Genomic DNA, 27,444 nt, shown 5'->3' on the forward strand with positions numbered 1-27,444 from the left:
CTGTACTATGCTGTCTACACTGGCCCTTTTGCGCAAAAGTCTTTCGGAAAAAGACTTTTGCCTGAACGGGAGCAGCACAGTATTTCTGGAAAAGCACTGATGATTTTACAGGAGATCGTCAGTGCTTTTCTGGAAATTCAAGTGGCCAGTGTAGACAGTGTAGACAAAATCATTTGATTTTGCGGAAAAACTTGCCAGTCTAGACACAGCCATAGAGTAATACCTATACAAATCCTATTAGTTTAATGACTATTACATTCCAGTGGACTTTTCCATAAGAACAGATCATGAAAAGGGGATTACAGACAGAGTCAGGCAGAAGCTCAGCATACATTTTTATTTTTACTATACATTAATTTCTATAGTGTTCCTTTTTTCAAATGACAAGTTATGGTTAGGCCTCTTCAAAAAGTTACCCACCTCCCACTGAAAGTCAATAGGAACTGGATGTCAGACACCTTTGGGTACTTTTGAAAATTCCACCATACAGACCTATTATATAGAGGTAAATTAATCCACCCTCATGACTCAACTAGCTCAATGGCAGAACACAGGGCAGCTTTGATAAAGAACTGTTTAGAGTCCTGGCATGGTAAAGACTTTCTTATCCAACTGTAGCAATATGGGAATTCAGGAATAAGCTAAACCATATTATACAGCAATCCAGCCAGGACACCATGTCAGTCATCCCTCCTCTTCGAAAGAAATGCCTGGGAGGTCTTTAATCATCACCGGTGATCAGGAAACCTTGAATATCTCATCTGAAAGAATGAACCCTACCAACATGGCTTTTCCTGACGCCAGGTAGGGAAATGGGTTCAGTTCTGACTTTGAGTAAAACCTGACACCAACACCACTTCCCACAGCACCATGCTTCCCCCCCTCCCGCCACACACACAGAGGTAATAAGAACAGAAGGAATCACAATGACTAACTACTCTGAGCCCCAGCGTAACACACACCATGGAACGTCAGACTGTTATTCTGGCATCAAATCAAAGCTGACAATCTCAGTTGAATTCCTAGAACCTCTTTCTCAGAAAGGAAGCAATCTTGATGTAAAGTCTTCAAGTGATGGAGTGTCTCTTGTGAAGCTTTCCCAGTGTTACCCTCACTGAACAATTCATTCTTTTTTTCATTTGAATGATTCTGGCTTCAATGTCTAGCCATTGAACCTTGTGACTCGAGGCCTGTTCTACTACATTTCATGGAGGTCTGCAGGCCTGTTTCTGCTTAGCTTGTGAGATTAAGGCCACATCATCTGAAATGAAAAGGCAGTGGGTTTGCAAGGGGCCACACATCTGGCTGACTCCCAACTCGCCAATAGTATACCCTGGGAAAGTTAGGGCCAGTGCTCGCTGAAGTCAATGGAAGATTTAGGTAACAGAATTTTGGATGAAGCGCTGAGTTAAATTCTCAGAAATCTCAAAACCCCATACCTGGGTGCATATAGGGGAGTTGTTCACCCATCATATTGTATTTGTCTTATAGGCCTGAGCTGTTCTACCACACCAAATGTTCCAAGGCCCATCCCTATAGGTGATGCACAACCTTATCTCAGAACTTTAGGCTCCAGTTTTGCAAAAATTTATGCACACACTTAACTTTATCCAATATGAATAGTTCTATTGATAAGTCTTTGCAGGATCAGGGCCTAAATTAGTAGGATTCTCTTTCCACACATGCAGTTTATGGTTATCATGTTCCTTCCTGCTAGAATCCTGGCATTTGTTTTTCTCCCCAAGCACATTTCTTCCTCTGCCTGTAACACCCATTCCAAGAGATGTGCTGGCAGTCATTCTGCAGCTGTGGCTTCCTACCTCATTACTGGGATTTTTTAATAATTAGTGAAGTTCTCTTCCTACAGAAATAGGTGTGTGAGGTCAATACATTTACACCTGGACTCTAGATTGAAAGACATAACTGGGAGATTATGTTTTCACAGTCTGAAATCTTTTCCAAAAGTATAGTTTCAGAACATGGGGGAGGGGGAGGGTTTTATGCTAAGAATTGTAAAATCACATTAGCACATAGTCCCACTTACTTATAGAGCTGGAAAACAGCCATGAGGTATCTAATCCATCCCCCTGCCAATGCAGGATTGTTCCATAAAGTCTATGCCTACTGTTTTATCTAGTCTAGTATTATAATAGAGGGAATAAAAGTTGCACTAGGTTTTCAACTTTATGGGATTTACTGGAGTCCAAAGAGACTTGTGACCTCTAAGTAGTATTAGACTCCCAAATACCCGTATACAAAACTAGAGGGAAACAGGCTGTAATTTGTTTCCCTACATGATGTCTTTTCATACCTCACCCTTTTTCTCAGATCATTTATCAAGGGTTCACTGATCTCTTCTTATTAGTTAAAGGGGCTACAACAAGATGAACAAGAATGTTTGATCAAGCTTATAATGTCAGGGGTCATGGGTTTAATTTAGTTCCACCAGAATTTCAGCATGACCTTGAAACCTTCTAACACAGAAAACCAGAGCAGGTCACGAATATCAAAAAAGGTTGCCTGAGGAATCCCAACAAACAATAATTTTTAAAAAATAAGTTTTTTCAGTTACAGACTAACACAGCTACCCCTCTGAAACAATAACTTAATCAGTCCAGCAAGGATCTGCAGGGTAGTGGGTGTGGAAAGCCAGTTTCAGAGCCAGCTTGGTTTACATTTCTATCTGTTAGAAACCTGAGCAGAACTGAAAGCTTTGCTTTATGAGGCAGGCCTATAAAAGTTGTTAGACAATAGGAACCTTGCTAGAGCATTTTATTTTAATCACCTTATAGAATGGATTAGTGAAATTTAGTGCTGTGATAGAATTCTGTATGATTAACACACCCCAATAGAGGGAACCTCATTTGCTAATACATGTACGTTTATAATGTTATAGACATTTAATAGGTTTCTGTTAAAACTTTGACCATTGCCACTTGCTGCCCAAGGATAGTCAGATCTTTTTTCTCCTCTCTCTTTCTGGAAATGAAATATCCTGCCCTGTGGTACATCCTCCCCTGCAAGTTTATGAAGGGCGGGGAGACTAGTCCCAGGATCTGGGCGAGCGGTCCCTTTAAGCTCAGGGTGAAGTTTGCTTGAGCAGAGAGGATCTTTTGATGCTTCCTCCGAGCACAGAGGGAGGGAGGCTCTGAGGTCCCTGCCGTGGAAAGAGCTCGTTTTCCTAAGGCGCTTACTTTCCAGCCTCCCTGCGACAGCCCCTCCCCCTAGCCCCCCAAATCAAACTCCACCCCAAACTTTTGTCAATCACCACTTGTGTGCCAGGCCGGAGGGGGGGGGGGGGGGAGCAGAGAAAGGAAAGGGTGGGAGGGGCAGGCGAATCGACTGGGCTCTGGCTACATTCCTGCTCCTGCAGCAGCCCCGCTGCCGGCGGCTGTCTCTGCGGGGGCTGCAGGGCACGAGGCGCTTCAGAGCATCCTCCGAGGCGCTGCTGGAGCCACCTCTAGCTCCGCGAGCCGCGGCGAGAGGAAGGACCGTGGGCGGCAGATGCCCCCGCTCTCCCCCCCACGCAGGGCAGCCCCACGCTCTGTGCAGCTCGTCCCTGCGCTCTCCGCCCCAGCCCGGCTCCTGGTGGGGTGGCGGCGGCGGGGGGAGCAGGGCCCATAACCCCCCCGCGCCCAGGCTCCTGGAGGGGAGGAAGGGAAGGGCCTGACTCCCAAGCGCAGCGTTGCCGGCGGGCGGGTGGCACCGGGACTGCGTTGCTGAGCCGGGGGAGCCGCTCGCGGCGGAGCGACCCTGCCTCTCGGGAGCCACCGCTGCTGAAACTGACCGGCCCTCCGGCTTCTGCCTCCCCAGCAGGTTTGTGCCCGTCTCGCCGCCGCCCATAGCCGGGCAGGGACCGCGGGGGAGTTCGTGCGGGCCTGAGGACGGGCCCCCGGGGCCAGCACCCACCCCACCTGGCTAGCTCGCCCTTCGGGCGGAGGCTGCCGCTCATGCCCTGGGCCATGGGGAGCGCGTCAGGCGCGCAGCGCTGGCCTGTCTGGGTCCGGGAGCAGCGCTGATGGGGCTCGGCTGTAGCAACTCAACACAGACCTCTCCTCCGCCCCAGGTGACCCCGGGGAGCGAGTCCCTGAACTAAACTTTCATCCTACTCAGGGGTGGGAGGCTGAGGACCCTGCCAGCCGAGACACAGGTCTCTATATTCGAGCACCATGTGCTTTGCCATTAAAAGCCAGCCCTCTGCCATGGAAAGAGCTCGTTCGCTAAACATCCAGCTACCTTTTAGTACAAATTGGCTGCCATTGGAAGAAAACAAGCCTAACGAAGTGCCTAGGAACCCTTTCCCCCTACTGTGCTTTGCCGATGAGAAAACGTTTGCTCTGATGGGTACATTTTTATGTTACAGAAGGACAGCTCGCCACTCCTTAGGTGACTAAAAATACTTAAAAAATAAGAGTGGCCCTGTAGCACCTTAGAGACTAACTAAAGATAGATAGATAGATAGATAGATAGATAGATAGATAGATAGATAGATAGATAGATAGATAGATGAGCTTTCCTGGGCATAACCCACTACACTCTCTGCAGTCAACAGCCAATTTCTTAAATTAATAGGTCAATTTCTTGCAATTTACATCTTGTGCTCATTACCCCTATTAAACTTCTAGGAGAAAGTTTAACTGAATAATTTGTGGTCTAGCTGTGTGTTATAACATTGATCATGTCACAGATCTTTTAAAAATGTATTCAAATGCTCTTTGACCATTCCTGCTTTGTATTAATAATATAAAGTAGTGTACCCATGCTCTGTCTTTTTAGCCACTTCATCTGATTTACTGGAAATCAAAAGACATGCAAATAGGTCTTTGTACATGCAAATAGGTCTTTGTTTTCTGCCTTATTTCAGTCCTAGGTAATGCTTATGATATGTTCTAACTGATGAATATCAATAATGGATAATGACAAGGTTAATTTTAATTACAATTAATTGCTTCAAAATATTTGTAATTGTGGATATTGCTCAAAAATAAAGGGGTATGTTTATTGCTAGCAGCATGTTTATTCGGGTTTATTGTAACGAAGAGTTTGAAATTAAATATATAAAAGTCCATCTAATTTCCATTAGCTCCCCTAGTTCATTGTTCAATTTATAATTCCTATTTTTAAGCAAGGTGGGTTTTAAAGAGTTTAAAGAAATGACATTTTGAAACAAAAGGATTTCTGAGCTGTCTCCAGTCTAGATAACAGTCAATGTGTTCCAGAGACTCAAAGAGGAGTAGTGGTGCTCCATTTACAATTTTTTTTTTGGTCAAACAGCCAGACAGCACCCCAAAAATACCAGAGTATTTAATAGCCCATATTCTGCCAGTGATCTGCGGCAGCCTACTGTTGATCCAAATACAAGCATATTGTACTGAGACTAAAGTGAATTTTTTTCGATTTTTGAACAATTTTTTAAAAAGTATTTGTCTTAGAAAATGTCCAGGGAGAGCTGAACACCTTGAGGGAAAAAACGATGACAAACTTGTGTTCCTAAAATGAAATTTTATTTCTTATTACCAGGAAGAAATGTAAAATTCTATGTTGTTATTGCGTAAAGAATACCCTTTTAAAATTCTGTTATACTTTTGAATATTTTCAGATGCATGGTAAATGATTTAAAATAAGACAATACTGTACCAGCCAGAGGTCAGTGATAAGTAGACAAGAATGGTTATATTGTTTTTAATGAATAGATAGTCAGCCTTGTAGTGTTGTTTGTTTTAGAGATATGGAATGCAAGAAATTATAGCATAAAAAGACATACATAATAGTTCAAATTATCCATATTAAGGGCCTCTTGTTATAGAATCCCAGAAACAATCACTCTACCTGCAAGATGTTTAAAAAGGGCATTTGATCAGTACATAACTTAAAATGATTACTCTGTAGTTTGTATAATCATTTAGTTTAGTTTCTTTAACAAGAATTTGAAAACCAGTATTTTTAGATGAACTTCCGTTGTTTTTTCTCAATGCATCTCTCTCTATTCTTCCAAATTGTCCTTAGTTTTTTACTGTACAGCTATAGTAAATATTTCTGTTTTGATAATGCATCAGTGAAACCTGGTGAAATCTGGGTCCAGGGTTCTATTTTTGAAAAGTATCTAAAGAGGTCAAATGACTTTAACATATTTTTAAAAGCTTATATAATTGTTTAAATCTCCAGTAGTGAATCACTTTTCAAAGTTTCAAAAAGGAAATAAATACTGAGACTGTTTTTAAGAACCCACATGCATAACACTGTAAATTATCCCCAATTGTCCTTTTAACGGGGCAATAATGTTCTTTAATGTGGTTCCCATATTTATTAATGTATTGTTAGAGACTGGATTTTTTAAAAGAAGATCCACATTAATTACAGTTTGATCACCATCTTAAAAAGTCAGACAAAGGACAAATAGAATTTGCACTTTGGCACCATCAGGGCAGTGCATACTTGGTGACCATGCTGTATGCTAACAGGCTATTGGTACTAAAGATCTGCATGAATAGACTGGCATGTTATTTGCATAGTGTACCATCAGCATAAAACTGCTGAATGCAGAGTTATTCAGACAAGTTTCAAGGTAACAATAAGAGTTAACTCCTGAACAATCAATTTTATGGAGTCCCAAAATAAGAGATGGGGGATGAACTGATTAGGAGTGAAATCCTGAACCTACTGAAATAAATGTGAATGTGCATTAAAGAGTTAACATACAATCAAGGTTCAGATTACTCTTACCATGACAAAGCTCTTTACATTCATACTTCCCTCTTTAAATATATAAAAGATTTGATTCTGTCCATTGGGGGGGAATTCTAAACAAACTATTTCTCCCGTGAAAGAGGGTTTCTAAGTAGTTAGGCAGCATGCACTTTGCAAGTTCTTTGCTTTGTAATTAGACAGGGACTTCATAAGATGTAATACCACTTTTCTGCTTTTATAAATAGGAATCTGTTCCTTTTTCCAAAAATGAAGTAATTTAATCTCAAGTCTAAAATGTTTCCATTAAACAAATAAAGTACAGACTTTTTTGCTGTTGTTTTGTTTTGTCTTGTCTTGTTTTCTGGCAGCTTAAGATTTTTACATATTGGTGGAAATCATATTGGAGATCTTAATTTTAAGTAGTCCCAGAGGATTTCAGTCTTAAGCCTTTTCACATTTTCTTTCCAGCAGCTCAACATTCTGCCCTTTGAAGGATTTTTCTTTCCTTTTTGTTGGCAAAGATGAGGAAAAAATGGAGATTGGAGGACTTTCGATTTATCTTTTCCTGTGTGCTCTGGCTCCTTTTCATAGAAGGAGGTAAACCGGAACAAGTAAAACGTAAGTAAACTTCAAAAGAAAAATGCATCTATCATATTAAACTAAATGTGGGTTTTCCTGTTGTCTGTCAATTGTGTATGTCAAATGAAAATTTAATATGTAATAGAACTTTAACAACAGTTTTGCATTAAAATGAGCCTAACCAAGAAAAAATGTGTCTGCTTGTTTTCATTTAACAGAATCAAATCAAAATAATTTGGTCTTTTTCCATAAAGCCGTACAGTTTTCATCACATCATAAAGAACATAACACATTGAGCTGCCAAATCTGTTTTACTTCAAATATCCTGCATATAGAGTGTGCTTAATTGCATTTTAGTGACCTCTATAAACATCTGACAGATTATCTGGATTTTGTCCCATCTATAAGACTATTGTGCTGAAGTTTTCAGCTTGTTTAAACCTCCTCCAAAAACCTCATATGAAGTGGATTAGAAATGAAATAGTCTTTGAGACAATTAAGCATCCAGGCACTGTCAAAAACTTTGTGTGATATATTGAAAGGAACACAAACAAGACAAAGGAAATATTTTTAGAAACCCAGTGATCCATGGGAGATGTTAACACATTTCAGAAAGAGTGAGTGACAGGAAGGAGTAATTAATAGCACACTGCAGTATCTTTAGGAAGACTATGGTTTTGCTAGGATACACCAAGTGCTCTTCTCTATCTGCATGTACATTTCTTTTGGCATGTGTCTGAGCTCAATGCTTGCAATTCAAGACGTAGTCACAGTTTTCAGACAGAATGTCAAATCTTTTAAACCTAGCTTCTTGTCCTAGGCAAGTGGATGTAGCAATAAATAAATAGAATTGGTCCAAAGAAGGCAATCTTTGCTCTCCTGAGCTCATTCACAAGAAGAAACTGTGCAAATTAGCCTTGTCCAGAGCAGAGGCAGCACAAGAAAACTTCAGCAACTTCCACTCATTACTTTTTCAGACACTAAGCGTCATTCACCGTGCAGCTGTCTGAAGTGAAAGCAGATCACTTTACACACGCTACCAGTAATCCCGGCATCTTGCTACCTGCTTTTAGCAGACTGAATATGAAGGACATTCCACTCCATTTCTAACATTTGGGAGTCAAGTATTTGTGTGTTGCTATGAGATGTGTTTGCAGGAAGGGTGATAATTTATCATGAGGCTTGACATTAAAATTTACCAAAGCAATCACATGGGTAAATGGCTAAATGATAACAGTTCTGTTTGCTGTTAGTTGCAAGTGGAAAACTATACTTGTGAAATTAGAGGCCATGGCTGAAAAATAGGCCCCTAAAATATCTTGCACATTACTGCATAGGTAAGACCAAAACACTATCAAATAACATGACATATCCCTCTTTGATCTGGTTCTTAAACTATGGAACATGCAGTAAAAGTACAATGCACATTTCCTCATTCTGCAGCCCTGTCCTTCAACACTTCTGCTGGCCTGAGCAGAGATGGCTGTAGAGTGCCTTTGAAAAGGGAACATTTTATTTACTATGAACCAGGCTGAGGGATTAAGCCCTTTCATTTGTGACCTACGCAGAATATGAACTCAAGTCACTAGGTTGTGAAAGGGAAGTGACTCAACCCAGCCTGAAAGCCACCACAACAGAAATCTGGTAGGTTTTGTGCTAGAAACTGGTATCTGATAGGGCAGTGCTACTTTTTAAATAGCATTCTCCAAGAAAAGGAAAAAGTAGGATTCTTTATTAACTTATTTGCACATGAATCGCAAGCGCAGCTTTTCTGGGGGGCAGTTGGCTCCATATCTACAACAGTTTTCCTGCACTGAAAGGGATTATTAATTCCTAGCTCTTTCTATTTCATATTTTTAACAGATTCAGAGACATACTGTGTGTTTCAAGATAAGAAGTACCGGGTAGGAGAAAGATGGCATCCCTATCTGGAACCCCATGGACTCGTTTACTGTGTTAACTGTCTTTGCTCAGAGGTAGGTCAATTCAGGGTTAGATCTAGTGACTTCTTGCATGTTCTTACCTTGCAAGTCTTTCCATTGTATTTACATGGCAGTGTGGCCCAGTGCTGCTCTCCTATGGTGTCCATCACCCGTTGACTTCAGAGAGAAAGCTGAGATTTTACCGCTTCAACAGAAAAGGGCAATATTGGCAAAAATTACACATCATACATGCCTTTTACAGTGATGAGACAGGCAAGAGACTCCATAACGAGACATCAGCCTTGCATAGTCTTTGCATTAAACCTTGACTAATATGATCCCTGCATCCACATATGGTCCTCACCAACGTGGATGGAAGATTAGACTGAGCCCATATATTTGACTGTGAGATCTAAATGCAACACCCTCTTCTCCAGTAAGGCATTCCCATAGCAAAGAAATCTCCTCCTTGAAGCATGGGGCATTGGGGAGGATTGGGCTGGGATGGCACAACTGATAAAAACCCAGGGAAAAGCAGGGAGAATGAAGGAAGAGAAAAGAAAAGGTTGGGGAGGGGGAGAATTGGCTTTGACATGAAGGGATGAGCTGTTCTGGGCATGATTAGGCTCCCTTCAGTGGGAGATTGATGTTTAGATACTACAGTGATAGATCCCTTCGCAACATGGCAGATAGTGGGGGGAGATCTCAGAAGGCAGAATTTGTCCCTTACAGTGCTACATAGGCATTTTAAACACAAACCTCACCATGGTTCAGGGATTTGAATCACTACCACATGTGACATTCCAGATGTTGCATTTGGTCTGCTATCATTGATGCTCAGTACATTCTTTTTGACCGTTTATCCCCTTGCAAGTATGAACCATTGGACCCTGTGCAGCTCTTATCCTGAAGAATCTGCCTCTTCACTTTTATGCACATGTGCAAACAGTAGCACACAAGCTTGGCAATGGTGCACGTCATCTCTTCCAGCTTCTCTCTGCTGCACAGAAACACAGTGTGCAGGGAAGGGGACAAATCTCTTTTTAAAGCTATAAGATTCGTGGGCATGATCAGGCTCCCTTCAATGGGTGACTCTTGTTTAGATACCCCAGTGATAGATCCCTTCACAACATGACTGATCGTTCAGGACAGAGGAGTATATCAGAGAGCAGAATTTGTCCCCGAGTACTTTAAAATGACTATACAGAAATGTCCCCATAGTTCGGGGATTTGAATCACTAACATGTGAGACTCCAGAGTTTTAAAGTTATTGGGACTTTCCATTCCCTTTTGCTGACCTTTTTATGAATGTTTAAAAGTCCTTCTGAACCCGTGTTCAGAAAATACTCTTTACCCTGTTTAAGGGTAAGCAGTTGTGGGGGAGTTGAAGGGATATTAATTTGAGAGAGAGAGAAATCATCCATCAGTGATTTTTAGGAAGAAGTTAGACAAGCTGGAGGAAAAGGAAAATATGTAGAATGCTAACTTACTGTATAGGGAAGGCCTCATAGGTATTAAAGTTACAGGAGAACTGCCATGTTCCATGCAAACCCATTCATCACAAGAGTCATGTGGGGAAAATCCTGTTTCCACAAACACACGTGGACTGAACGACCACAGAGCTGGTGCAAAGGGATATGGGGGAGTGGAAGTAGGGTAGAAGACCATGTCCACTGTGTGAAGGAGATTACACAGGATCTTTCAAAAGGCTGTCACAACATTTCTGACAGAGCCCAACAGAGGGTAGGTGCACCACCAAGCAGAGCCCAGAAGAGGCTCCCTGCACCTTAGTGGATACAGGGCTACATGGATCCACCAACCAATTCCCTCGTCTCCCTTCATGCAGGGGTGCAAAAGTAGCTGTGGAATGGATTCACAGTCACTCTGCAGCTTGGATGGGAAAATTCCATACGCATATCCCCAGGGCCCACCCATTTACTCCAGCTTTGTGCTTGGACAAAGATTTATCGCAAAGAAATAGCATCTGAATTGTGAGAAGGCTCTTGTGTTAAGGAGGAAATGATAGCAGTAAATCAGTAATAACTGGTATTTCATGTGTTACTGTGAGTGCATGTTACTGTTTAAAAGTAAAAGCTTACAGGTTAAAGTAAAGAAAAGCAACTAAAGATAGCTCATTGTCTCCCACCAGAGAGGGACAGAGTAAGTTAGAATTGCTTGGAGACCCTTAGCTTCAGCTAAGTGAAGTGTTTACAAATGGCCAGATCATTATTCTACTCTGAAAAGTAATGCTACAAACAGGGCACCGTCCTACCCATCAAAGCTGCTTCTTGTGTGTGTTCTGAGTCAGATCTGCAGACGTCAGGGACTAACAAGTTTATTACTTTTTAGCAGTGTTGACACAGCTAAGAAAGAGGAAGTTGAATTCTATTCTTCCTTGCTTATCAGAAACAGAATTGCTTACTAAGTCTAATCAGTTACAACAATGTAAATCCACTGAGGATAGAACCTGGCCTGCAGCATGCATGATGTTAATGATGCACAGGAAAGAAAGAATCTTAGTTTTCAGAGCTCAGGTTGAGTTCGCATGGCTGGTAGTTCAAAAAAAAAAAACACCCCACCATTTGGAGTCAACATTTTTTGTTGATGTAAATTTGTTGATGTAAACTCTTCTGGAGCCTATTTACACCAGCGGAGAATTTAACATTTACATTACAGCAATGCCTGTAACCAGTCGGTCTGGGATCCTATCGTGCAAGGCACTGTACAGACCTGATGACAGTCAATGACAGTCACTGTGCCCCGAACAGTTTACAACAAAAAGGCTGGCCCATTTTTCTCAACTCTACCATATCCAATCTGGAATCACTGAAACACAAAGCTTGAGAGTCATTTTCAGTATGGCATTGCACTTTTTGATGAAGACAAGGAGTGCTTGTGAATAGGGATGGTATCATATCAAGGCATTCTAAGGCATGCTGGAGCCCAATCAAATGAACACTAGCTGGACTAATCTCATAGTATTCTGATGGCTCATATGAAGCTGAAGTGGATTTATTTCAAACTACATCAGAAACTAAATCATTCACAAATGTAGCACAGCATTAGTGTTCATGTTGAAGAGTCCCTTTTATTTGCAAATATAAACAGCTTTTATAGCTGAATTAAGGTTATAAATTAGGGATGGGAAGTGAAAATCTTAAATGCATAGTCTCTTCTGGTCTAACATAGATGGGTTAGAGACATTGGAGACTGAATATTCCCTGTGCTTTAATTATAAATCAAACCTAGACACGGTCAAACAGAATATTACATTAATTATGAATAATGAATACTATTCTCAAATCCTGCTCATATTACTCAGAAAAATAGCTGTCAACCAACTGGTTTTCTTTGCCTGCTGGGGAATCAATACAATGAACAGAGAGGACTCTCTGCAGGTTTAGTGGAAGAATTAAAAATTACAGACTCTATGATCTCTTTTGCTCTCAAATGAATCCTCAGCAGGAGGTGCCTTAGAGACCTATCATTCATCATCTAATCCGTAGCTGTGGAAAAAGCTGTTTCTAAGTATAATGGGGCTCAAAGGACACTTGAATACAGCAGTGAAAATCATTGTGATCCCATTTGTAAATGCCCCCTTTGATCTGAAAGCATTTAGGCTATTTTGTGCAGTTATTCCACATTCTAATTTCCATTACTGCAATGCAAATCTGGAATTAGCGGCGTTACCCCAGGTTTACTCTAGCCTAACTGAGGTCAGAATCTGGCCCAAAACAACATTCTTCACCCATATTACCTAGAGGCAGAACAGAGGTCTCAATACCAACTTCATTTACTTAATTGTTACATTCCTTCTCCAGAATGGGAACGTATTATGCAGCAGAATAAGATGCCCAAGCCTTCATTGCCCTACTCCAGTGCATGTGCCACAGCTGTGCTGCCCCCGGTGCCCAGGTAATGAAGTTTACAGAACTATAATTTGATCTGGTATGTATTCTATTATGTTGGGCTATGGGAAGCAGAGAATGTCCATGAGTTGGAAAATGATGAAAAGCTTTCATGCAGAAAACGCCAGTATACATTCCTTTTATAATAGGAGGGAGACTCGTTCTATGTTATAATAAGCCCTCATATTTCCTGTGGTGGTTTCTTTTGGGATTTCTTTGTCATGCTTAGCCTGACAGTGGTGCTAAGATTTATTTTTAAAAGGGTCACTTATAGATTGTGCTGTATTAATAAGTAGTTCCAAAAATGCTGTGACCAACGTGCAATCGTAGAACACCTCTATACAATTAGTGTCCTACATCTCACATCCTAGTATAGCTTCATAATTAAGGACTGCTATAAATCATAGAAGCAGAGCTGTTGAAGTTTATTATGACTATATAAATCTGATTAGTTACTGTATAGTAAATTCCTGCAGACTATAAGTTTATTAGCTGTTCATTGTTAAGAGCCACTGTATGAAGGAGGTTACCAGAATCTTTAATGAGACTGTTACAGCAGTCCTAACGTGACCTAAAGTTTTGACTGGATTTTTCCCCCAGGTTGTCTCATAATGGTACCCCTCATTTCCAGCTATAAAAAGCTATTTATGCAGCACTGTAGAAAGGGTGTTTATTTGGCTCTCTCCAGAGAGAGCTTCGTTGTCTGAGGAAAGAACCATTCTACTACTGAAATATGTGAGCACAGAGCAGTGAACTTGGGAACCCATCTGCTACTCAGCAGAGCTAGGTGAATATTTGAAGCACCAACCACAATGCAAGCACAACCTACTTGTCAGGTGGGTTACGTTTACTGTCTGGACCCAACCCACAGAGGATGTGAGTCGGTTACAGCTCTCAGCTAGTGAGCATGGCATCAGTAGCAGCTCTTGGTTTTAGCACTAGAGGTCCCTGGCTTGTGTGAGTCAAGACTGCAGCTGTTGCAAAAGCTCAACTGATCCATTTGGCTACATCTATCTCCTAATCTCTCCTGCTTAGTCAGCTATGCAGGGCTGCTTCCTCCAGGAAGTTTTCCAGTACTCTGTCCTGGTTATATTTGTGTCCCAAGCAGTCATGGTCTCCACACTTCACTTCGGAGATTACATTCCACAGTGTCATAGATTTTGGGTCTCACAAATGACATGCAACAGTCCCAACTTGCATACCCGCAAGCAGAAAGTTGGGTCCTGAGTTTCTGTGAGTGCCCAAGAGTGGAGTAATGGATGGAGGCACTCAGGAGTAAGACAGGAAACGAACAGGCTACCTAATAGTCAGAGGGGGTGGAGCCTGTAGGGAGGCAGAAATCCATCGCTATTTGTTAGGATTGGGGTTGAGGCTCTCACAGATTCTTCTGATCGCTTTTCTGCAACAACGTGTGTATTCTAAACCACAAGGATCAAGCCTTGGGGAGAAAAATGTGCTTGGAGAAAGCACTGATATTGTTAATTACTGCAGCTGGCTGTAGTACAGTTATTTCCTATAATGAAGGGAAACTCCAGAGATAGCTCTAATTTTTTTTTATTAACCAAGTGCAAGTAAAGCATTATCTACCCAAAAAACCCAATCACAGATGAATACAGAGCACTACACAAATCACATGTGTTGGACTAAGGTCAGGTCAACCTGAAGCGCTTGGCAGATGAGTGAATTATTCTGCCTCTGGCTGGACCTCTGTCATAATTATCATTTCTAAACCTCTGTGGATTCCTGATCACATGGCCACTTAGGGTGCATTTACACAGCACCCCTACCTCGAAATAAGCTATGCAAGCTATGAAATTGCATAGCTTATTTTGATGTTATTTCGAAATAAGACATTATTCCAAAACGTCCTTTATCCCTCGTGCAATCAGGTTTACAGGGACGTTGGAATCACAAGCCCATTATATTTCGATACAACGGGCTTGCTCTTAAGACACGGAATTAGTGTCCTCATGCTATTTCTTTCTTCAGTGGCCTCTTCACCCATATCCGTACATCTGACACTCGGTGCCCATTTCTCCTGATCCTGTTGCTTTTCGTTGTCTGCTCAGACGTATACTCTGTAGCATTCTGGAAGTCCTCAAGAGATGGAAAGACAGTCATTCTTCTCCTTAGCTATGTTTAGGCATCGTGTTCCTCTCTAGGAATGACTCACTGGATTGTTTATTACATATCACCTTGCTGTGGGCTGCCATCTTAGCAGGTTGCCAGCCACTTTTTGTTTGGAACATCTCTCAGTTGCAAATGAAGGGAGTTGTTTGGCATTCTTTTGGTATTGCTCTTCTTTTAGTATCCTGCTGCACAGCTCTTCTAGGGGGCAGACAGCGTCTTTGTTATTTTTGCACAGTGCCCAGCATAATAAGCATTGGCCCCTTGGTGCTGCCATAATGAATACTAAGACATTTTCAATAAATGAGTGATCTTAATAAAGACCTGAGAAAGTGTACTGCAATATTCTAGCAATGTTAAATGAAATTCCCAGGGCTCTTTTATCAAATCAAGTATAGCGGTTTGTATTGACTTTTGCTATCCTAGCAAGTGTTAGACAAGGTGTACTCAAGAGCCATTCATGAATTGTTGGTCATTATCTCTTCTTTAACTCATTTAGAATCCCATTACAATCAAAGTGCAATGCAGAGTGAGTGATCACCTTGCTAATTTATGTGTTGGGCAGCAATTCATTTAAAAAATGTTAACAGTTGTCCACTAATGATTAATCTTTTTACTTTTAATTCAAATGGATCTGCCCAAATGTGGACCAAGCATGTTATCTCATGGTTTCAGTAGTTCTTTTGCATTCTGCCTCCTGCATTGACCATAGTTTTTATACTGTAGTAGTATTTGTGGTGCTATTCGTACACATCTCAATTCAGATTATGAACGCGTGGTTTGTGGTAGTATGATACAATGTCCTTTTTGCAGAATCCCATGATATGCAGGAATTTCATCTCTATGGGCCACATAAATCTTGTTGCTTGAAAGATTCATTTGAATTTATCCTATGCAATATTCAGTCATATGTATTTGTCCTCAGAGTTTCTCAAACTGCATTTCAGAAATGGGTAGTTCTTGATAAGGATGTAATAGTGTAGTCAATTAACCGATTAACCAATAAGCAAAAGCTTATATGTTAATGCTATAAACTACACGCATTTCCCCCTCCCCCCCACCAGTAAATGTTTTGCAGGCTGGCCAGCAGCCTGGCTCAGTTCTGGCTCCCACCGGGTCCAGACCCTACCCCTGCTGCGGCTCTGCATTTATAGTGTATTAGGAGCCATGTGAGCAGGCAGCCTGGCTCAGTTATGGCTCCCGCCAGGTCCAGGAGCTCAGAGCCACCTTAGACAGGGGCTGCTGCCACCCTATGTTGCTGCCTCTTTATCAGAGGCAGCAGCACTGGCTCATAGGCAGCCAGTCCAGAAGGAGAGCTGATTTTTAAACTGGCTGCCCTTGTATACCAGCTCTTGCCTGGCACCCTGCACTACTGCCTCTGCTACAGTGGCTGCCGGCTCTGCCCCTGGGGACTACAGAATAGTCGACTAACTGATAAAAATTCATGAGGTTACTCGACTATTAAATTAACTGATATTTAACATCCCTAGTTCTTGAGTCACATGACCTTAGACTCTTGGTCCTGATAATGCACAAGCGCCATATAGTGTAATTCCCTCAAATAAATCCTCTGTATTTAATGCCCCAGAGGTAATGCCAGGAGGCAGGAATTTTAATTGGGAACTCATAGCAACCCAAGAGGGAGAGATTGGTGAGGGGGGGAGTTGGCAATGACAATTCTCTTGGAATTAAGATTGCTCCCTGCCAAAGCACAGAAAGTTACAGATAATACAAGGATCTTCTAGAAAGCTGAGATCATTTTTCATCTGGTGCCACACAATGGAATCTTTTGTGCTCTGTGCATGTTCATGAGCCCAAGTACCAAACAACAGATGTCCTTATCTGACAGGCCATCGAAACAGTTGGTACCTTTGCTGGCAATCTAAAATCACTGAAGAATTAGCTTACAAATGGGCATGGAATCTAAACTCCTTAACTGCTCCTGAAACTTGTCCATCCAGATCAGGATGGAGATACATTAGGGGAACTTTGCACTGCAACTGTTTGACCTGGACCAGTCCTGTTAATAATGAGAGAACTTAAGTCTGCAAGCCTCTTCTGAATGATAACATTCATGAAAGCAAAGTTTCCTGATAAGTTTTTAAGACATGTAGATGAATCCTTCAGTCATGACATTATGATGGATACCACATTTATCAATGTAACTCATTTAAAATATACATATTCTACATAGAGCAATACAAGTCGTCCCAATACAGGATATTCAAAGTTACATTTAAGATGATAAAGTGAATAGTTGAATACTAAGCACCATAAACCTAAAAGAGGAGTAAAAAGGTACACTTCTCAATTTAGACAGGGTCTCCATGTTCCATTTACTGTTGTAATCTTCAGCTACGTTTTGCTGGGTAACCCAGCATATTGCCATATGAAGCAGTCTGTCTGGCTCCATCGTTTTTTAAGCTTGCTGCCCAGATACACACACTGGCTTCCAAGAACTTTCATGATTAGTAACATATTTATGTTCAGGCTCCTGTGGTGTTATGATTTTTCAGCATGTTTCCAATTCAATCTGTTTCTTTCCTCATTTAATGTTTTATTCGGATATTGAAATAGCTGCAACAGCGAAGGGAAAGGCAGAGGTTTACAAACACATGACCTATCACAAGGAGAGACCGAATCCAGTTTCTTGCCACCGTCATATGTAGTCATATTAGAATGTCACTGCAGATTGCTGAGAGCTCTTCCTTCCCATTACTTATATAATATGCATAAATATAAGGACACTTTGCATTGGATTAGAATGGGGTTCTCAGCCTAGTGGTCATAAAAAGGCATTGGGAGGCACCACCACCCTGGAGCTCTGATACTGCAAAATGGGAGGAGGCACAGTTGTGTCCTGGCTAGGAAGAATGGAGCGCTAGGGAGTTACAGCATAAAAAGATTCAGAGCCTCTGAATTAGGACTCCACTTTCAAGGGTAATTGACTTACCTGAAGGACATTGAAATCTAAACAGAAAGGAAAACAAATTAAGGGCCTAGATTCTATTGAAGTCAAGAGGTGTTTTAATTAACTTGAATGGGAGCAAGGTCAGGCCTAACCAGAGAGGTTCGGAAGAAAGGGAAAAAAATCAGGGAGGTAGTAATCCCAAAGATTGTCCAGTTGACCTACCATCAAAATGAGACTATGGGTGATTGAGAGATTGGTTTCTCCCATATAGAATGTACCTTTACTGACTGACAATGCACTGTATGAAATTATCAGTAGGAATATATTTCAGCTGCTTAAAGATTTCAAGTGGAGTACAAGAAAAATACCCTGTATTAAATGCTTTATGAACAATACATCAGAGAGTACAGGTTGAACCTTTCTAGTCTGGTATCCTCGAGACCTGACTTGTGCTGAATCATAGAATTTTCTGGACCATAGGAGGTCAATATTGTCTAGCAGCATTATCAACACTTCCACTGCTTAATGGGCTGCTAGAGGACATTTAGTGGTAAATTAGAGCCAAATAATAGCACAGAACACTCAGAGCTAGGATTAGTGGCTGTAAATGAACTTTATGAGACCGCGGGAAACTTTGCCACACCCATGAAAAGTGGACGCCTGGCTAACTAAAATCATCCCAGATGACGGATATTTCTGGATCAGAGAGTTCTGGACTAGAGAAGTTCAACATGTACAAGATCCTCTCTATGAAGAAACAAACCCAAATCAGTAACCTGAATCCAAGCACCAAGAGCTTTGTATGAATTTTTGATTTTGAAACAAAATTCGTGGCTTGCTTTTGAAATCCCAGATCCAAACAAGTCCAGTCTGTGTGGCAGTCTAGAGCTAGACCAAAATTTGCATCGCAAGCCCATGCATATCTCCTTCTAGCAGTGAACTTTTTCATGTTTAACTCACTAACGTGAAGAGCAGATTATACTTCTAGTCTAGTATACGCCTATGTCTAGTAAACTCATCTACAGGGCTCCGTCGATGGAGCCAGTAAGAAAGTACTATATCAATATTTTTTTCTACTGAATGCAACCACCCTGAGTCTAGTTACATGGGAGATATAAGACCTACAAGTGATAAAGTTTCTTCGGAATTGGGTATAATCTGCTCTTCACGTTAGTGAGTTAAACATGAAAAAGTTCACTGCTAGAAGGAGATATGCATGGGCTTGCGATACAAAGGCTTCTGTTGTTGACCTCGGTGTGTCCAGACTGCCCCGCTGTGCTGCCAAACAACTGATTGGCACAGCGTGGCGGCCATTTTGATGTAAATGAAGTGGCAATTATTTAAATAATCCTCAAAATCCCCAACCAAAATCCATTCCTATGTCCCTGCAAACAGAAGGTTTCCCTTCTTCCTCACAGGCCTTCCTTTCGGGGTCTTTACAGGCCCCTCCCTGCAAATGTTCCTAGCAAGGTCATTTCCTTGGTCTCAGGGTTTTCCCTAATGGAGTGGGGGTACACAGTATTGGGTGTGGGCAATTACTCAGGGCCTGTTGCTACATACCTGCCATGTGGACTGTTATGTTTCGTTCATCCTGTTGTTGACTTAACTGATTCATGGCTACTACACCTCCCAGCCCTTTCTCTCCCTGTCAATACCTTTGGAGCACCATGAATCTGCTCACTCACACTCTGTCCCCGCTCCTCCCCCTCCTTCCCAGAGCTGGAATACCCCCAATCAGCTGTTCCTGGCTGTTCCTGCCCTGGAAAGGAGGGGAAGGAGCACAAATCAGCAGATTCGCAGCACTCCAAAAGTGCTGGGAGGGAAAGGAAGCAGTAGGAAGTGCGGACTCCAGTGTCCCAGCGGTAAGAGGCACATGTGGGAAGAGGGGCAGACAGGGGGCCACAGACAGAACCCCATTGGGCCACAGGTTGCTGCAGCCCTCTGAGATGACGGAGGGCCACTCATGCAACACACTCACTATTTGTGGTTGCCCACCACTGTGATAAGTCAGTGTACCATGGTACATTGGTTCACAATGGTGGGAGGTCTGAAATGCATATTTTAAATGTGGAGTTGCACGAGACTACCTTTACTAGGGACCCTGATGTTTCCTTAGCATAACTAAATACTAGAAACATCCATACTGGGTATGGAAGGTGGTCTTCTACTCATCTCCTTTCTGGATCCATACTGAGTTACATGTACTACAGAAGTCAAATTTCAGGAAAATCTTGACAGAACAAAGCCTCTGAATTAATTGATCTGTGTTAATTGATTCAGTTGCAAACAGCAACCTTGTTCAGCATCCTGGAGTCCACTTAGGACTGAAGGGATCCATCCCATTTTACAAAGAAGATCAGTATCCAAGCTGGAGAGGTGCATGGGCGTACAAACCCTTTGCTTGTTGTCTTGAAGGTAGTCCAGGAGAGCCAATAGCTTGGACTCTTCAAAAGAGTAGGTCTGGCCAAAGGACCCACTGTTCCCAGTGGAAGTTCAGTGGGGTAGTCATAACTGCACTGGGGTAGCAAGATATTTGTTGTCTTCTTGTTAAACATGTCAAGGGAGTCTTGGAATCTGACTGATGTCACAGGAGCTATATAAAGAAATGTGGAAGATGCTGCAGTCACAGCCAAATTTATCTGACAGTGGAATCTTTGGTTCTGAATGGGGTGGAGCAGGGTGGCAAACACCGTGGTTTTCACTTGCAGGATTGTCAGCTGTGCCTGCAGATTCCGTATGGCATCCACTATATCTGAGAGGGCCACACTGGTCTTGTTGGAATCCCTGATCATAGAGCCTATTTCTCTGAATGATTCCTTCCTTTTAGACAGGCTGCTCAAATTGTCAGGAGACTAGGGTGTAAGCAGTCAGGGCTAGTGGCTGGAGCAGGAGTCAGGTCCAGTAGTTGGAGTCTGCCAGAGATGGTCAGAACCAGGAACCAAGGCTACGGGGCAGAGCTATAGCCAGAGCCAAAGGTTGAGACAGAGTTGGAGCCAGAAATCAGAGTTGAGGGTCAGAACTGGATTACCTGGAGGTTTGTCTGATGTGCATAGTTATTATTCTGCATGTAAAAACTGGACATTTATATGCGCAGACAGCAAATGAAGTCTCTTTCTGGGCAACAACACAAAAACTGGACACACAGTTGCACTAACAGATTAGGTACAGAATGGCACAATTGCCTTTTGAAAGAGTCAGGGTCTCAAGAGTTCAGGAAAATGCCTGGGTTGATATTCTAACAATATGGAGTATGAAACTCTCATGGCAGAATGTCATAGACTCAGAGCATCAGAAATAAGTGACCCAGTGTCCTGGGATTGCTCATTTACTCATTACCAGCAACATGTGATCCTCAGAATCCCTGAAGGTTTGATTCAGATGAGTATCCAAAGTTCAAAGTAAACTTATCTCAGCCTCTTGATGTCCCAAATCTGAACAAGAAACATAACGAGAACAGACTTTCCTAGGTGGATTTCAATACATCCTGCTACTCAGGGTTTAACTCAATGTTCAGTGTTGCTGTGCAGTTCACACGTAATGCTAAAGTTATTAGCACTGCTTGCTAATCTCACCAGGTGGAATTGTCACATCCAATTTCCTTTGGTCATTTAAAAACAAGTCTATTTGAAAATCATCTCCTCAACATGCCACAGAATAAACCCATGTCTATATACACAGATTAGGTGGTTGCAATTTTCAGTACTTTGGACTGCCATGAGATCTCCTTGACATTTTTTCAAAGTTATTTGGTGAAAGACAGATTCAGCAACGCATCAAAAGTATTTCAAGTACAGCACAAAATGCATCAAGACTCCATGCAGTTTGCTACCCTGGAATGCTGGGGAAATGATTTATACAGTGGTTCGGCCTTAGTGCAAGAACTCAAATGTAGTTACATAGAAAGCATTTTTTTTAAATAGTTCCCCTCAGACATTTGTTAGGCTATTTTTTAGGTGGTCATAAAAGAAAATACAGGAAATTAAACCTCACAAAATATATTAAAATAACATAGCATCTGACTTTAACCCAAGAAAGCTAACCCATTTAGCGTTAAAGGGCATCCTTAACTCAGCTCAGTATGGAAACTTATACTGCCTAGGTAAAGCATTGCTGGTCCCTTCAAGAGGTAGGTGATCTTACACATGTTACAGGCCAGTTCTTTTAAAGGCCAACTGTTCCCTTTATCTTTGAATTGCCTTGTTCTTTCTGATTTTCACCTAATCATTGAAGTTACTTTAATATAAGGTGTTTTGTGATTTAATATCTTTGACACCTGCATCTCCAGAGCTGCTCATATGGATTCTGTTAGTTCTTGTGTTCACAGTTGTTTGATAGTGGATAGCTTTTCAACTGAAATTTATTATCACCCTCAACCACTCCTCAAAAGCAAGACAATTAAATTGCCTTAAAAAAAACCCATACCCTGTACCATATTAGTTATATGTTATTTACATTTCAGATTTATATACAACTAGATTGTGATGCATGAACACTAGGAAAAGGCTATCTGCATTTGAATATACTCCTACTGATTTTGGATAAGGCCTGCTTGGAAAAAGGGTTGCCATTAATACACACCACCATCCAGAAATGCTAATGAATAAAACAGAAAAATTATTGAGAAGATGGAATCACTAAGATGAATGGACTTTGGGTCCCTGTGGTGTTTTGAAGACTGTGCTGGAATTTCAGGCTATCATTTTAAGAGCAAGGTATTTCCTGGTATGCTTGTGGGCTATGGGTCTCTGTAGTGAAGTATCTGGGAGCATCAGTCTGAAGAGAGGCAGTCTACAGTATGGTGTGCCTCTTGGTTTTAGGGGGCAGCCTGCTTTCTTTCTGTGTGTTTTTAGGGTCTTGTGTGTTATTTTTCTGAATGAAGAAATAAAGTGTTATATTGCAACCTTCCAGCCTCAATATTTGATGATTTTACTTAACTTCTATGCATATGCTGGGAACCTAGTTATAGCCAGGGATATAAGTGGAAGGAAAGAGATTAAATTAAGCAAAGGGCATTTGAGAGAGAAAAAAGTCAATTAGTTCTATAACCCTATGCAAAAATCTCCCACAGGTCTCCCATTACAAATGGTATTTAAACCTAAACTGGTAAATCATTAGAAGATGTGTGTTCATTAGAGCAACACAGTTGGTCTTCTCCGTCTCTGGTCCTATGATCCCATGGGAGAGTGAAGCAGGATTTAGCTCTGATGCTAAACTGACTATAAAACATGACTATAAAACACAGCGGGTGAGGTAATATTCAGGAGCTAAGACACCTGGAGCAGACTAAGGCAACCCTTAGCACAGCCTAACAATGGCCCCCACAAGACTTTGCCAGGGTGCAGAATCGTCATGGCATAGCTCTGCTTGGCTATGTCCCCTCCTGATCCATCCTCTCTGTTGGTACCCACCACAGAAAGGGCCGCAGATGTTGTGGAGAGAGGAGGCAAAGAGGACAGCTGCCCCAGGGTCTGGTGATGTAAAAGGACCAGGGACTCCCAGCCGCTGGCATTGCTACTGTGGCAGCAGCAGCAGCCAAAGCTCTGGCCCTTTAAATCACCGCCAGAGCTCCACATGGCGTGGCCCAGGTGGCACGAAGGGCTGGCTGGGGGAGGTGCGGCACAGTCTGGGTGGTACTGACAGCTATCCCCAGTCCCAGTCCTTCTGCCTGATGCCACGCTCCTTCTGGGGAGCTTGGAGCTAGGCCCTGCCTTCCTCCCCTCCACACACACATTTCCCAGAACCCGGCAAAGTCTGTCACCAGCCCTGACCACAGAGGGCCTTCTCTACCCAGGGGTTGCTGTAGGGTGAGGTGTTTCCAGCAGAAATGGCTCTGTGCCTGTACATGGGATCCCCCCTATGCTGGGGTACACCTAGCAGAGCCATAACAAAGGCCATAACATCATAATCAGGGGCACAAAAATGCAATAAATAAAAACAATAAGCTGCAAAAATTAAAGAGCACGACATGTGCTAACCTAAGGAGAGAGAGCTCATAAATAATCATTTGCCCCAGGTGCAAAAATACCTAATTATGGCGCTGACCCCTAGGGTGATGTTGAGTTTACACCTGCTATCCAGCCACTTTGCATCAGCTCTGCAGGTATAAAGTGCCCCAGAGGCAATGATAAATTGGATGCCTAAGTATAAATTCTGCTCTCAGACACATTCTTGCAACCCTGTTGCTTTCATTGTTCCTTGCTTTCAGGGGGGCTGCAAGAGGAGAGATGAAAGCAGAATTTGGCCCTCTCTGTTGTGGCAAAATGTCTTAAGACCTTGAATAAAAAGCTCTTTATAAACTCAAACGATTATTATTCATTTGATCTATTTCCCATATAAACATGCGAGTTCTTTTAAAACAAAAAGCATCAGATGTTTTTCAAAATAGAATTTTAGGTTGAACAAAAAACCCCAGGGGCTGGGAGGGACAACAATACATTTATAGCCTCTAGTGCAAATAAAGCCAGAACTGATCCTCTCCACCCTGCAATCTCATCTGAGGACAGAAGGCAATTGTTACTCCAGATTTACACCAATGTAACAGATCAAAATCAGGTCCACCTTCTCTGTCAATTCCTGTAGCAAGTCCCATAAATCTCTTGTTGCAGGATGCTATCCTTATCTCTTTAACCCTCCTGCCACTGTGGTTTGGATTTGTATGGCTCAAATTCTCAGCACTTATTTATTCTTCTATTAGAAATGTGTCACTGGTACAGAATAGGCTGTTTCTGATCCACCGTTATCATATTTTGTTGGCTCATGGATGGTAGAGTCTGAAACTGGAGCGTTTCTGATTGGACGTTTGTTTTTAATATCCTTCATTTGGAATAACACTAGTACTGAAATGAAAACTCTTCCTCGCAGAGGGCCCTATCCCAGGTCTGGCCAAATTGTTTGCAGCACGGATTTTACCAGTGCAGGGCAGAATGCCACCTTTTTGGGGGCTCTGATTCTTTGGCTGAATGGGGGCTGGTTCAGGCCATGGTGTAAATCAGAGCAGCCCCAGGCCTGTCTGGAGCTACATATGACCATCCAGGTCCCCCAAGACTGTTCCATCATCTAGAAATAGCAAGAGTATATAGCTAGACATACCTTCCTCTAGGAGCTGGAGGGGCAGGGGATAGAACAGGGTCACCAGGCCAGTTACCTGCAGAAGGACTTTCAGACAGGCCAGGTCCATTGGTTTTATGGCCCCTTTTCCACGTGCAGCAGCAAGGCAAGCTCCAAAATTACCTCCAATAGCTATATAGTAAAAAAGTTGCATGTCTGCTAAACTCAGACACTCATGTTGGGCCTGATCCTGTGAGATGCTGAGCAACTTTGACTTCCATTGAAGTCCCTAGAAGTTGGGTTTGTATTGTGTGTGCGCGTGGGTTGGGGTCGATGTGGGGCTGTAAATATGGAGAGCTATTGGATAGTGAACTTAACCGTGGTGTCCAACACACTAGCCACTAGCCACATGTAGCTGTTTGGGTGGTTACGTGTGGTTAGTTCGCTGTAGGTGTCTGGTTCAGATCTGGTTGGACACCACAGTCTTAGAGCAATATTACAACCCTTGATCTCTAGTGACACCATGAAAACAGAGACAAGCAAGGAAGGCAGAAATCCAACACGATAGATTTCTCATGGGGGACTGCTTTCTCAATGCACTAGGGCAGGGGTGGCCAACCCACAGCTCTCAAGCCACATGTGGCTCTCTGGTTAAAGAAACATGTCCTTTGTTCTGAGCCGCACACCCGGACTGCTCATGGCTGGCCACTCTGCGCACACACCCCAGCGCCTGAAGGGAGAAATGAATGGCGGCAGCGGCGGCTCTGGGACCCAGTCATTGGGTTAGAGTGGGGCAGGGTGCCTGGCTCAGGGGGAGGAGGAGGAGGATTGGGTTAGAATGAGGGAGGACTGAGGGTGCCTGGCCCTGGGGGAGAGGAGAGGGAATGGGTTAGAGTGGGGGGGGAGGTCTGGAGGTGCCTGGCTCTGGGGAAGAAGAGGAGGAATGGGTTGGGGGGGGGAAGGAGAGGTTTAAACACCTTAAACTCAAAGTCGTCATGGATGCAGAATAAGGCAGCCAACACAGATGTCATATTTAAATTCCAGGGCAAAAAAAGATTCAGCATGTACCTGGTTTACACTCTGTTTCTTTAAAGAAAATTCAAAGGCTATTGTTTGCCAGGCTGAAGTAATTATTCTGAGATATGAGTCTCTCCCTTCTTGTTTTTGAACCTCTCATATTTGCAGTTTGGGGCAGACCTGAATTTTTAGAACTATAAAAAAGCCATAATCTTCATAAGTAAAAAAAACAAACAGAAAACAAAAACCAAGGAAACCATACCAGAGATCAACAAGCTGGAGTGAAACAGGCACTTCAAATTGTGCTAATTTACTTCTCAGTTCAGTTAAATTTAAAAAAAACTCACAGGACATAAGAAGACAGTAGTGTTCCATTTAAACTACATGGTGGGGATGCTTTTTTTGTAGCGTGAGAATATTACTGTATTTTTAAAGTTTTTTTTTTTATTTTAAATTTGATGTTTGTTCCTTGTCAAGTTCTATGTGAAGATCTATGGACTGGCCATGAATTTTTTAAGTGACTAGAGCAGTGGTTCCCAAACTTTTCAGCATCATGCCCCCTTTTTGATTTTTGACCCTTCCCCCCCCCCCCCGCAACAGCAAAACTTGTTGAGCAAAAAAAAAGGAACTGACTGGGGCAGCAAAACTTGATGGGGGGGGGCCTGAGTTGCCTCGTGCCCCCCCCCAGAATTTCTTCACACCTTCCCAGTTTGGGAACCCATGGACTAGAGACTTTTTTATTGGTTTTTGTCCGAAATGCCTGTAATGTTATTTTTATCACTATATTGTGTGTACTATATCGATCTATCTATAGATCGATATATAAACATAAATATATCATACTTGGCTCTTCACACTCTATCCACAGCTATTTTGGCTCTTCGTCTCTAACTGGTTCGTCTCTAACCCCTGCACTAGGAGAAGCATCAGGAAAGGGGTTATCTCAAACACAGAACATTTCTTCACTTACCAGGAGTCTCAGCCATTTCTTCTTTTTAATGCAGTTTCTCTTGGGACCAGACAATATAATCAAAAGCAGCACTGCTCACTTAAGTGAGAACTCTTAAGCCAAGGCACAGCTTTAATATTTTCCACTGAGTTCAAATGCTGTCTCAAGGTGAAATTCATACATTACATAGAAGATCCCCATTTCCTATTTACTTAAGGGTACAAGTCTCTAGGCTCATTCTCCGAGGAGTAGTTTGCTCCACAGGTAAACCCACTGGAACTGAGGTGACCCATTCTG

The 27,444-nt window shown here is 42.3% G+C and overlaps 1 protein-coding gene across 2 annotated transcripts in view; it reads left to right on the forward strand.

The window, feature by feature from the left end:
- The first annotated feature begins 3,310 nt into the window (after window positions 1-3,310).
- Window positions 3,311-27,444, forward strand: part of CHRDL1 (chordin like 1) — a 62,900-nt gene continuing 38,766 nt past the window's right edge. Inside the window, exons 1-4 of one of the 2 annotated variants that reach the window (XM_006136207.4) lie at window positions 3,311-3,816; window positions 7,156-7,305; window positions 9,130-9,242; window positions 13,010-13,103. In XM_006136207.4, coding sequence (XP_006136269.1) covers window positions 7,209-7,305; window positions 9,130-9,242; window positions 13,010-13,103 — 304 coding nt within the window. In that variant the 5' untranslated portion in view covers window positions 3,311-3,816; window positions 7,156-7,208. The remainder of the gene's footprint in view (window positions 3,817-7,155; window positions 7,306-9,129; window positions 9,243-13,009; window positions 13,104-27,444) is intronic. The other variant, XM_006136208.4, reaches the window with a different exon arrangement.

Source organism: Pelodiscus sinensis, chromosome 13 (assembly GCF_049634645.1).
Source record: "Pelodiscus sinensis isolate JC-2024 chromosome 13, ASM4963464v1, whole genome shotgun sequence".
Taxonomy (NCBI): domain Eukaryota; kingdom Metazoa; phylum Chordata; order Testudines; family Trionychidae; genus Pelodiscus; species Pelodiscus sinensis.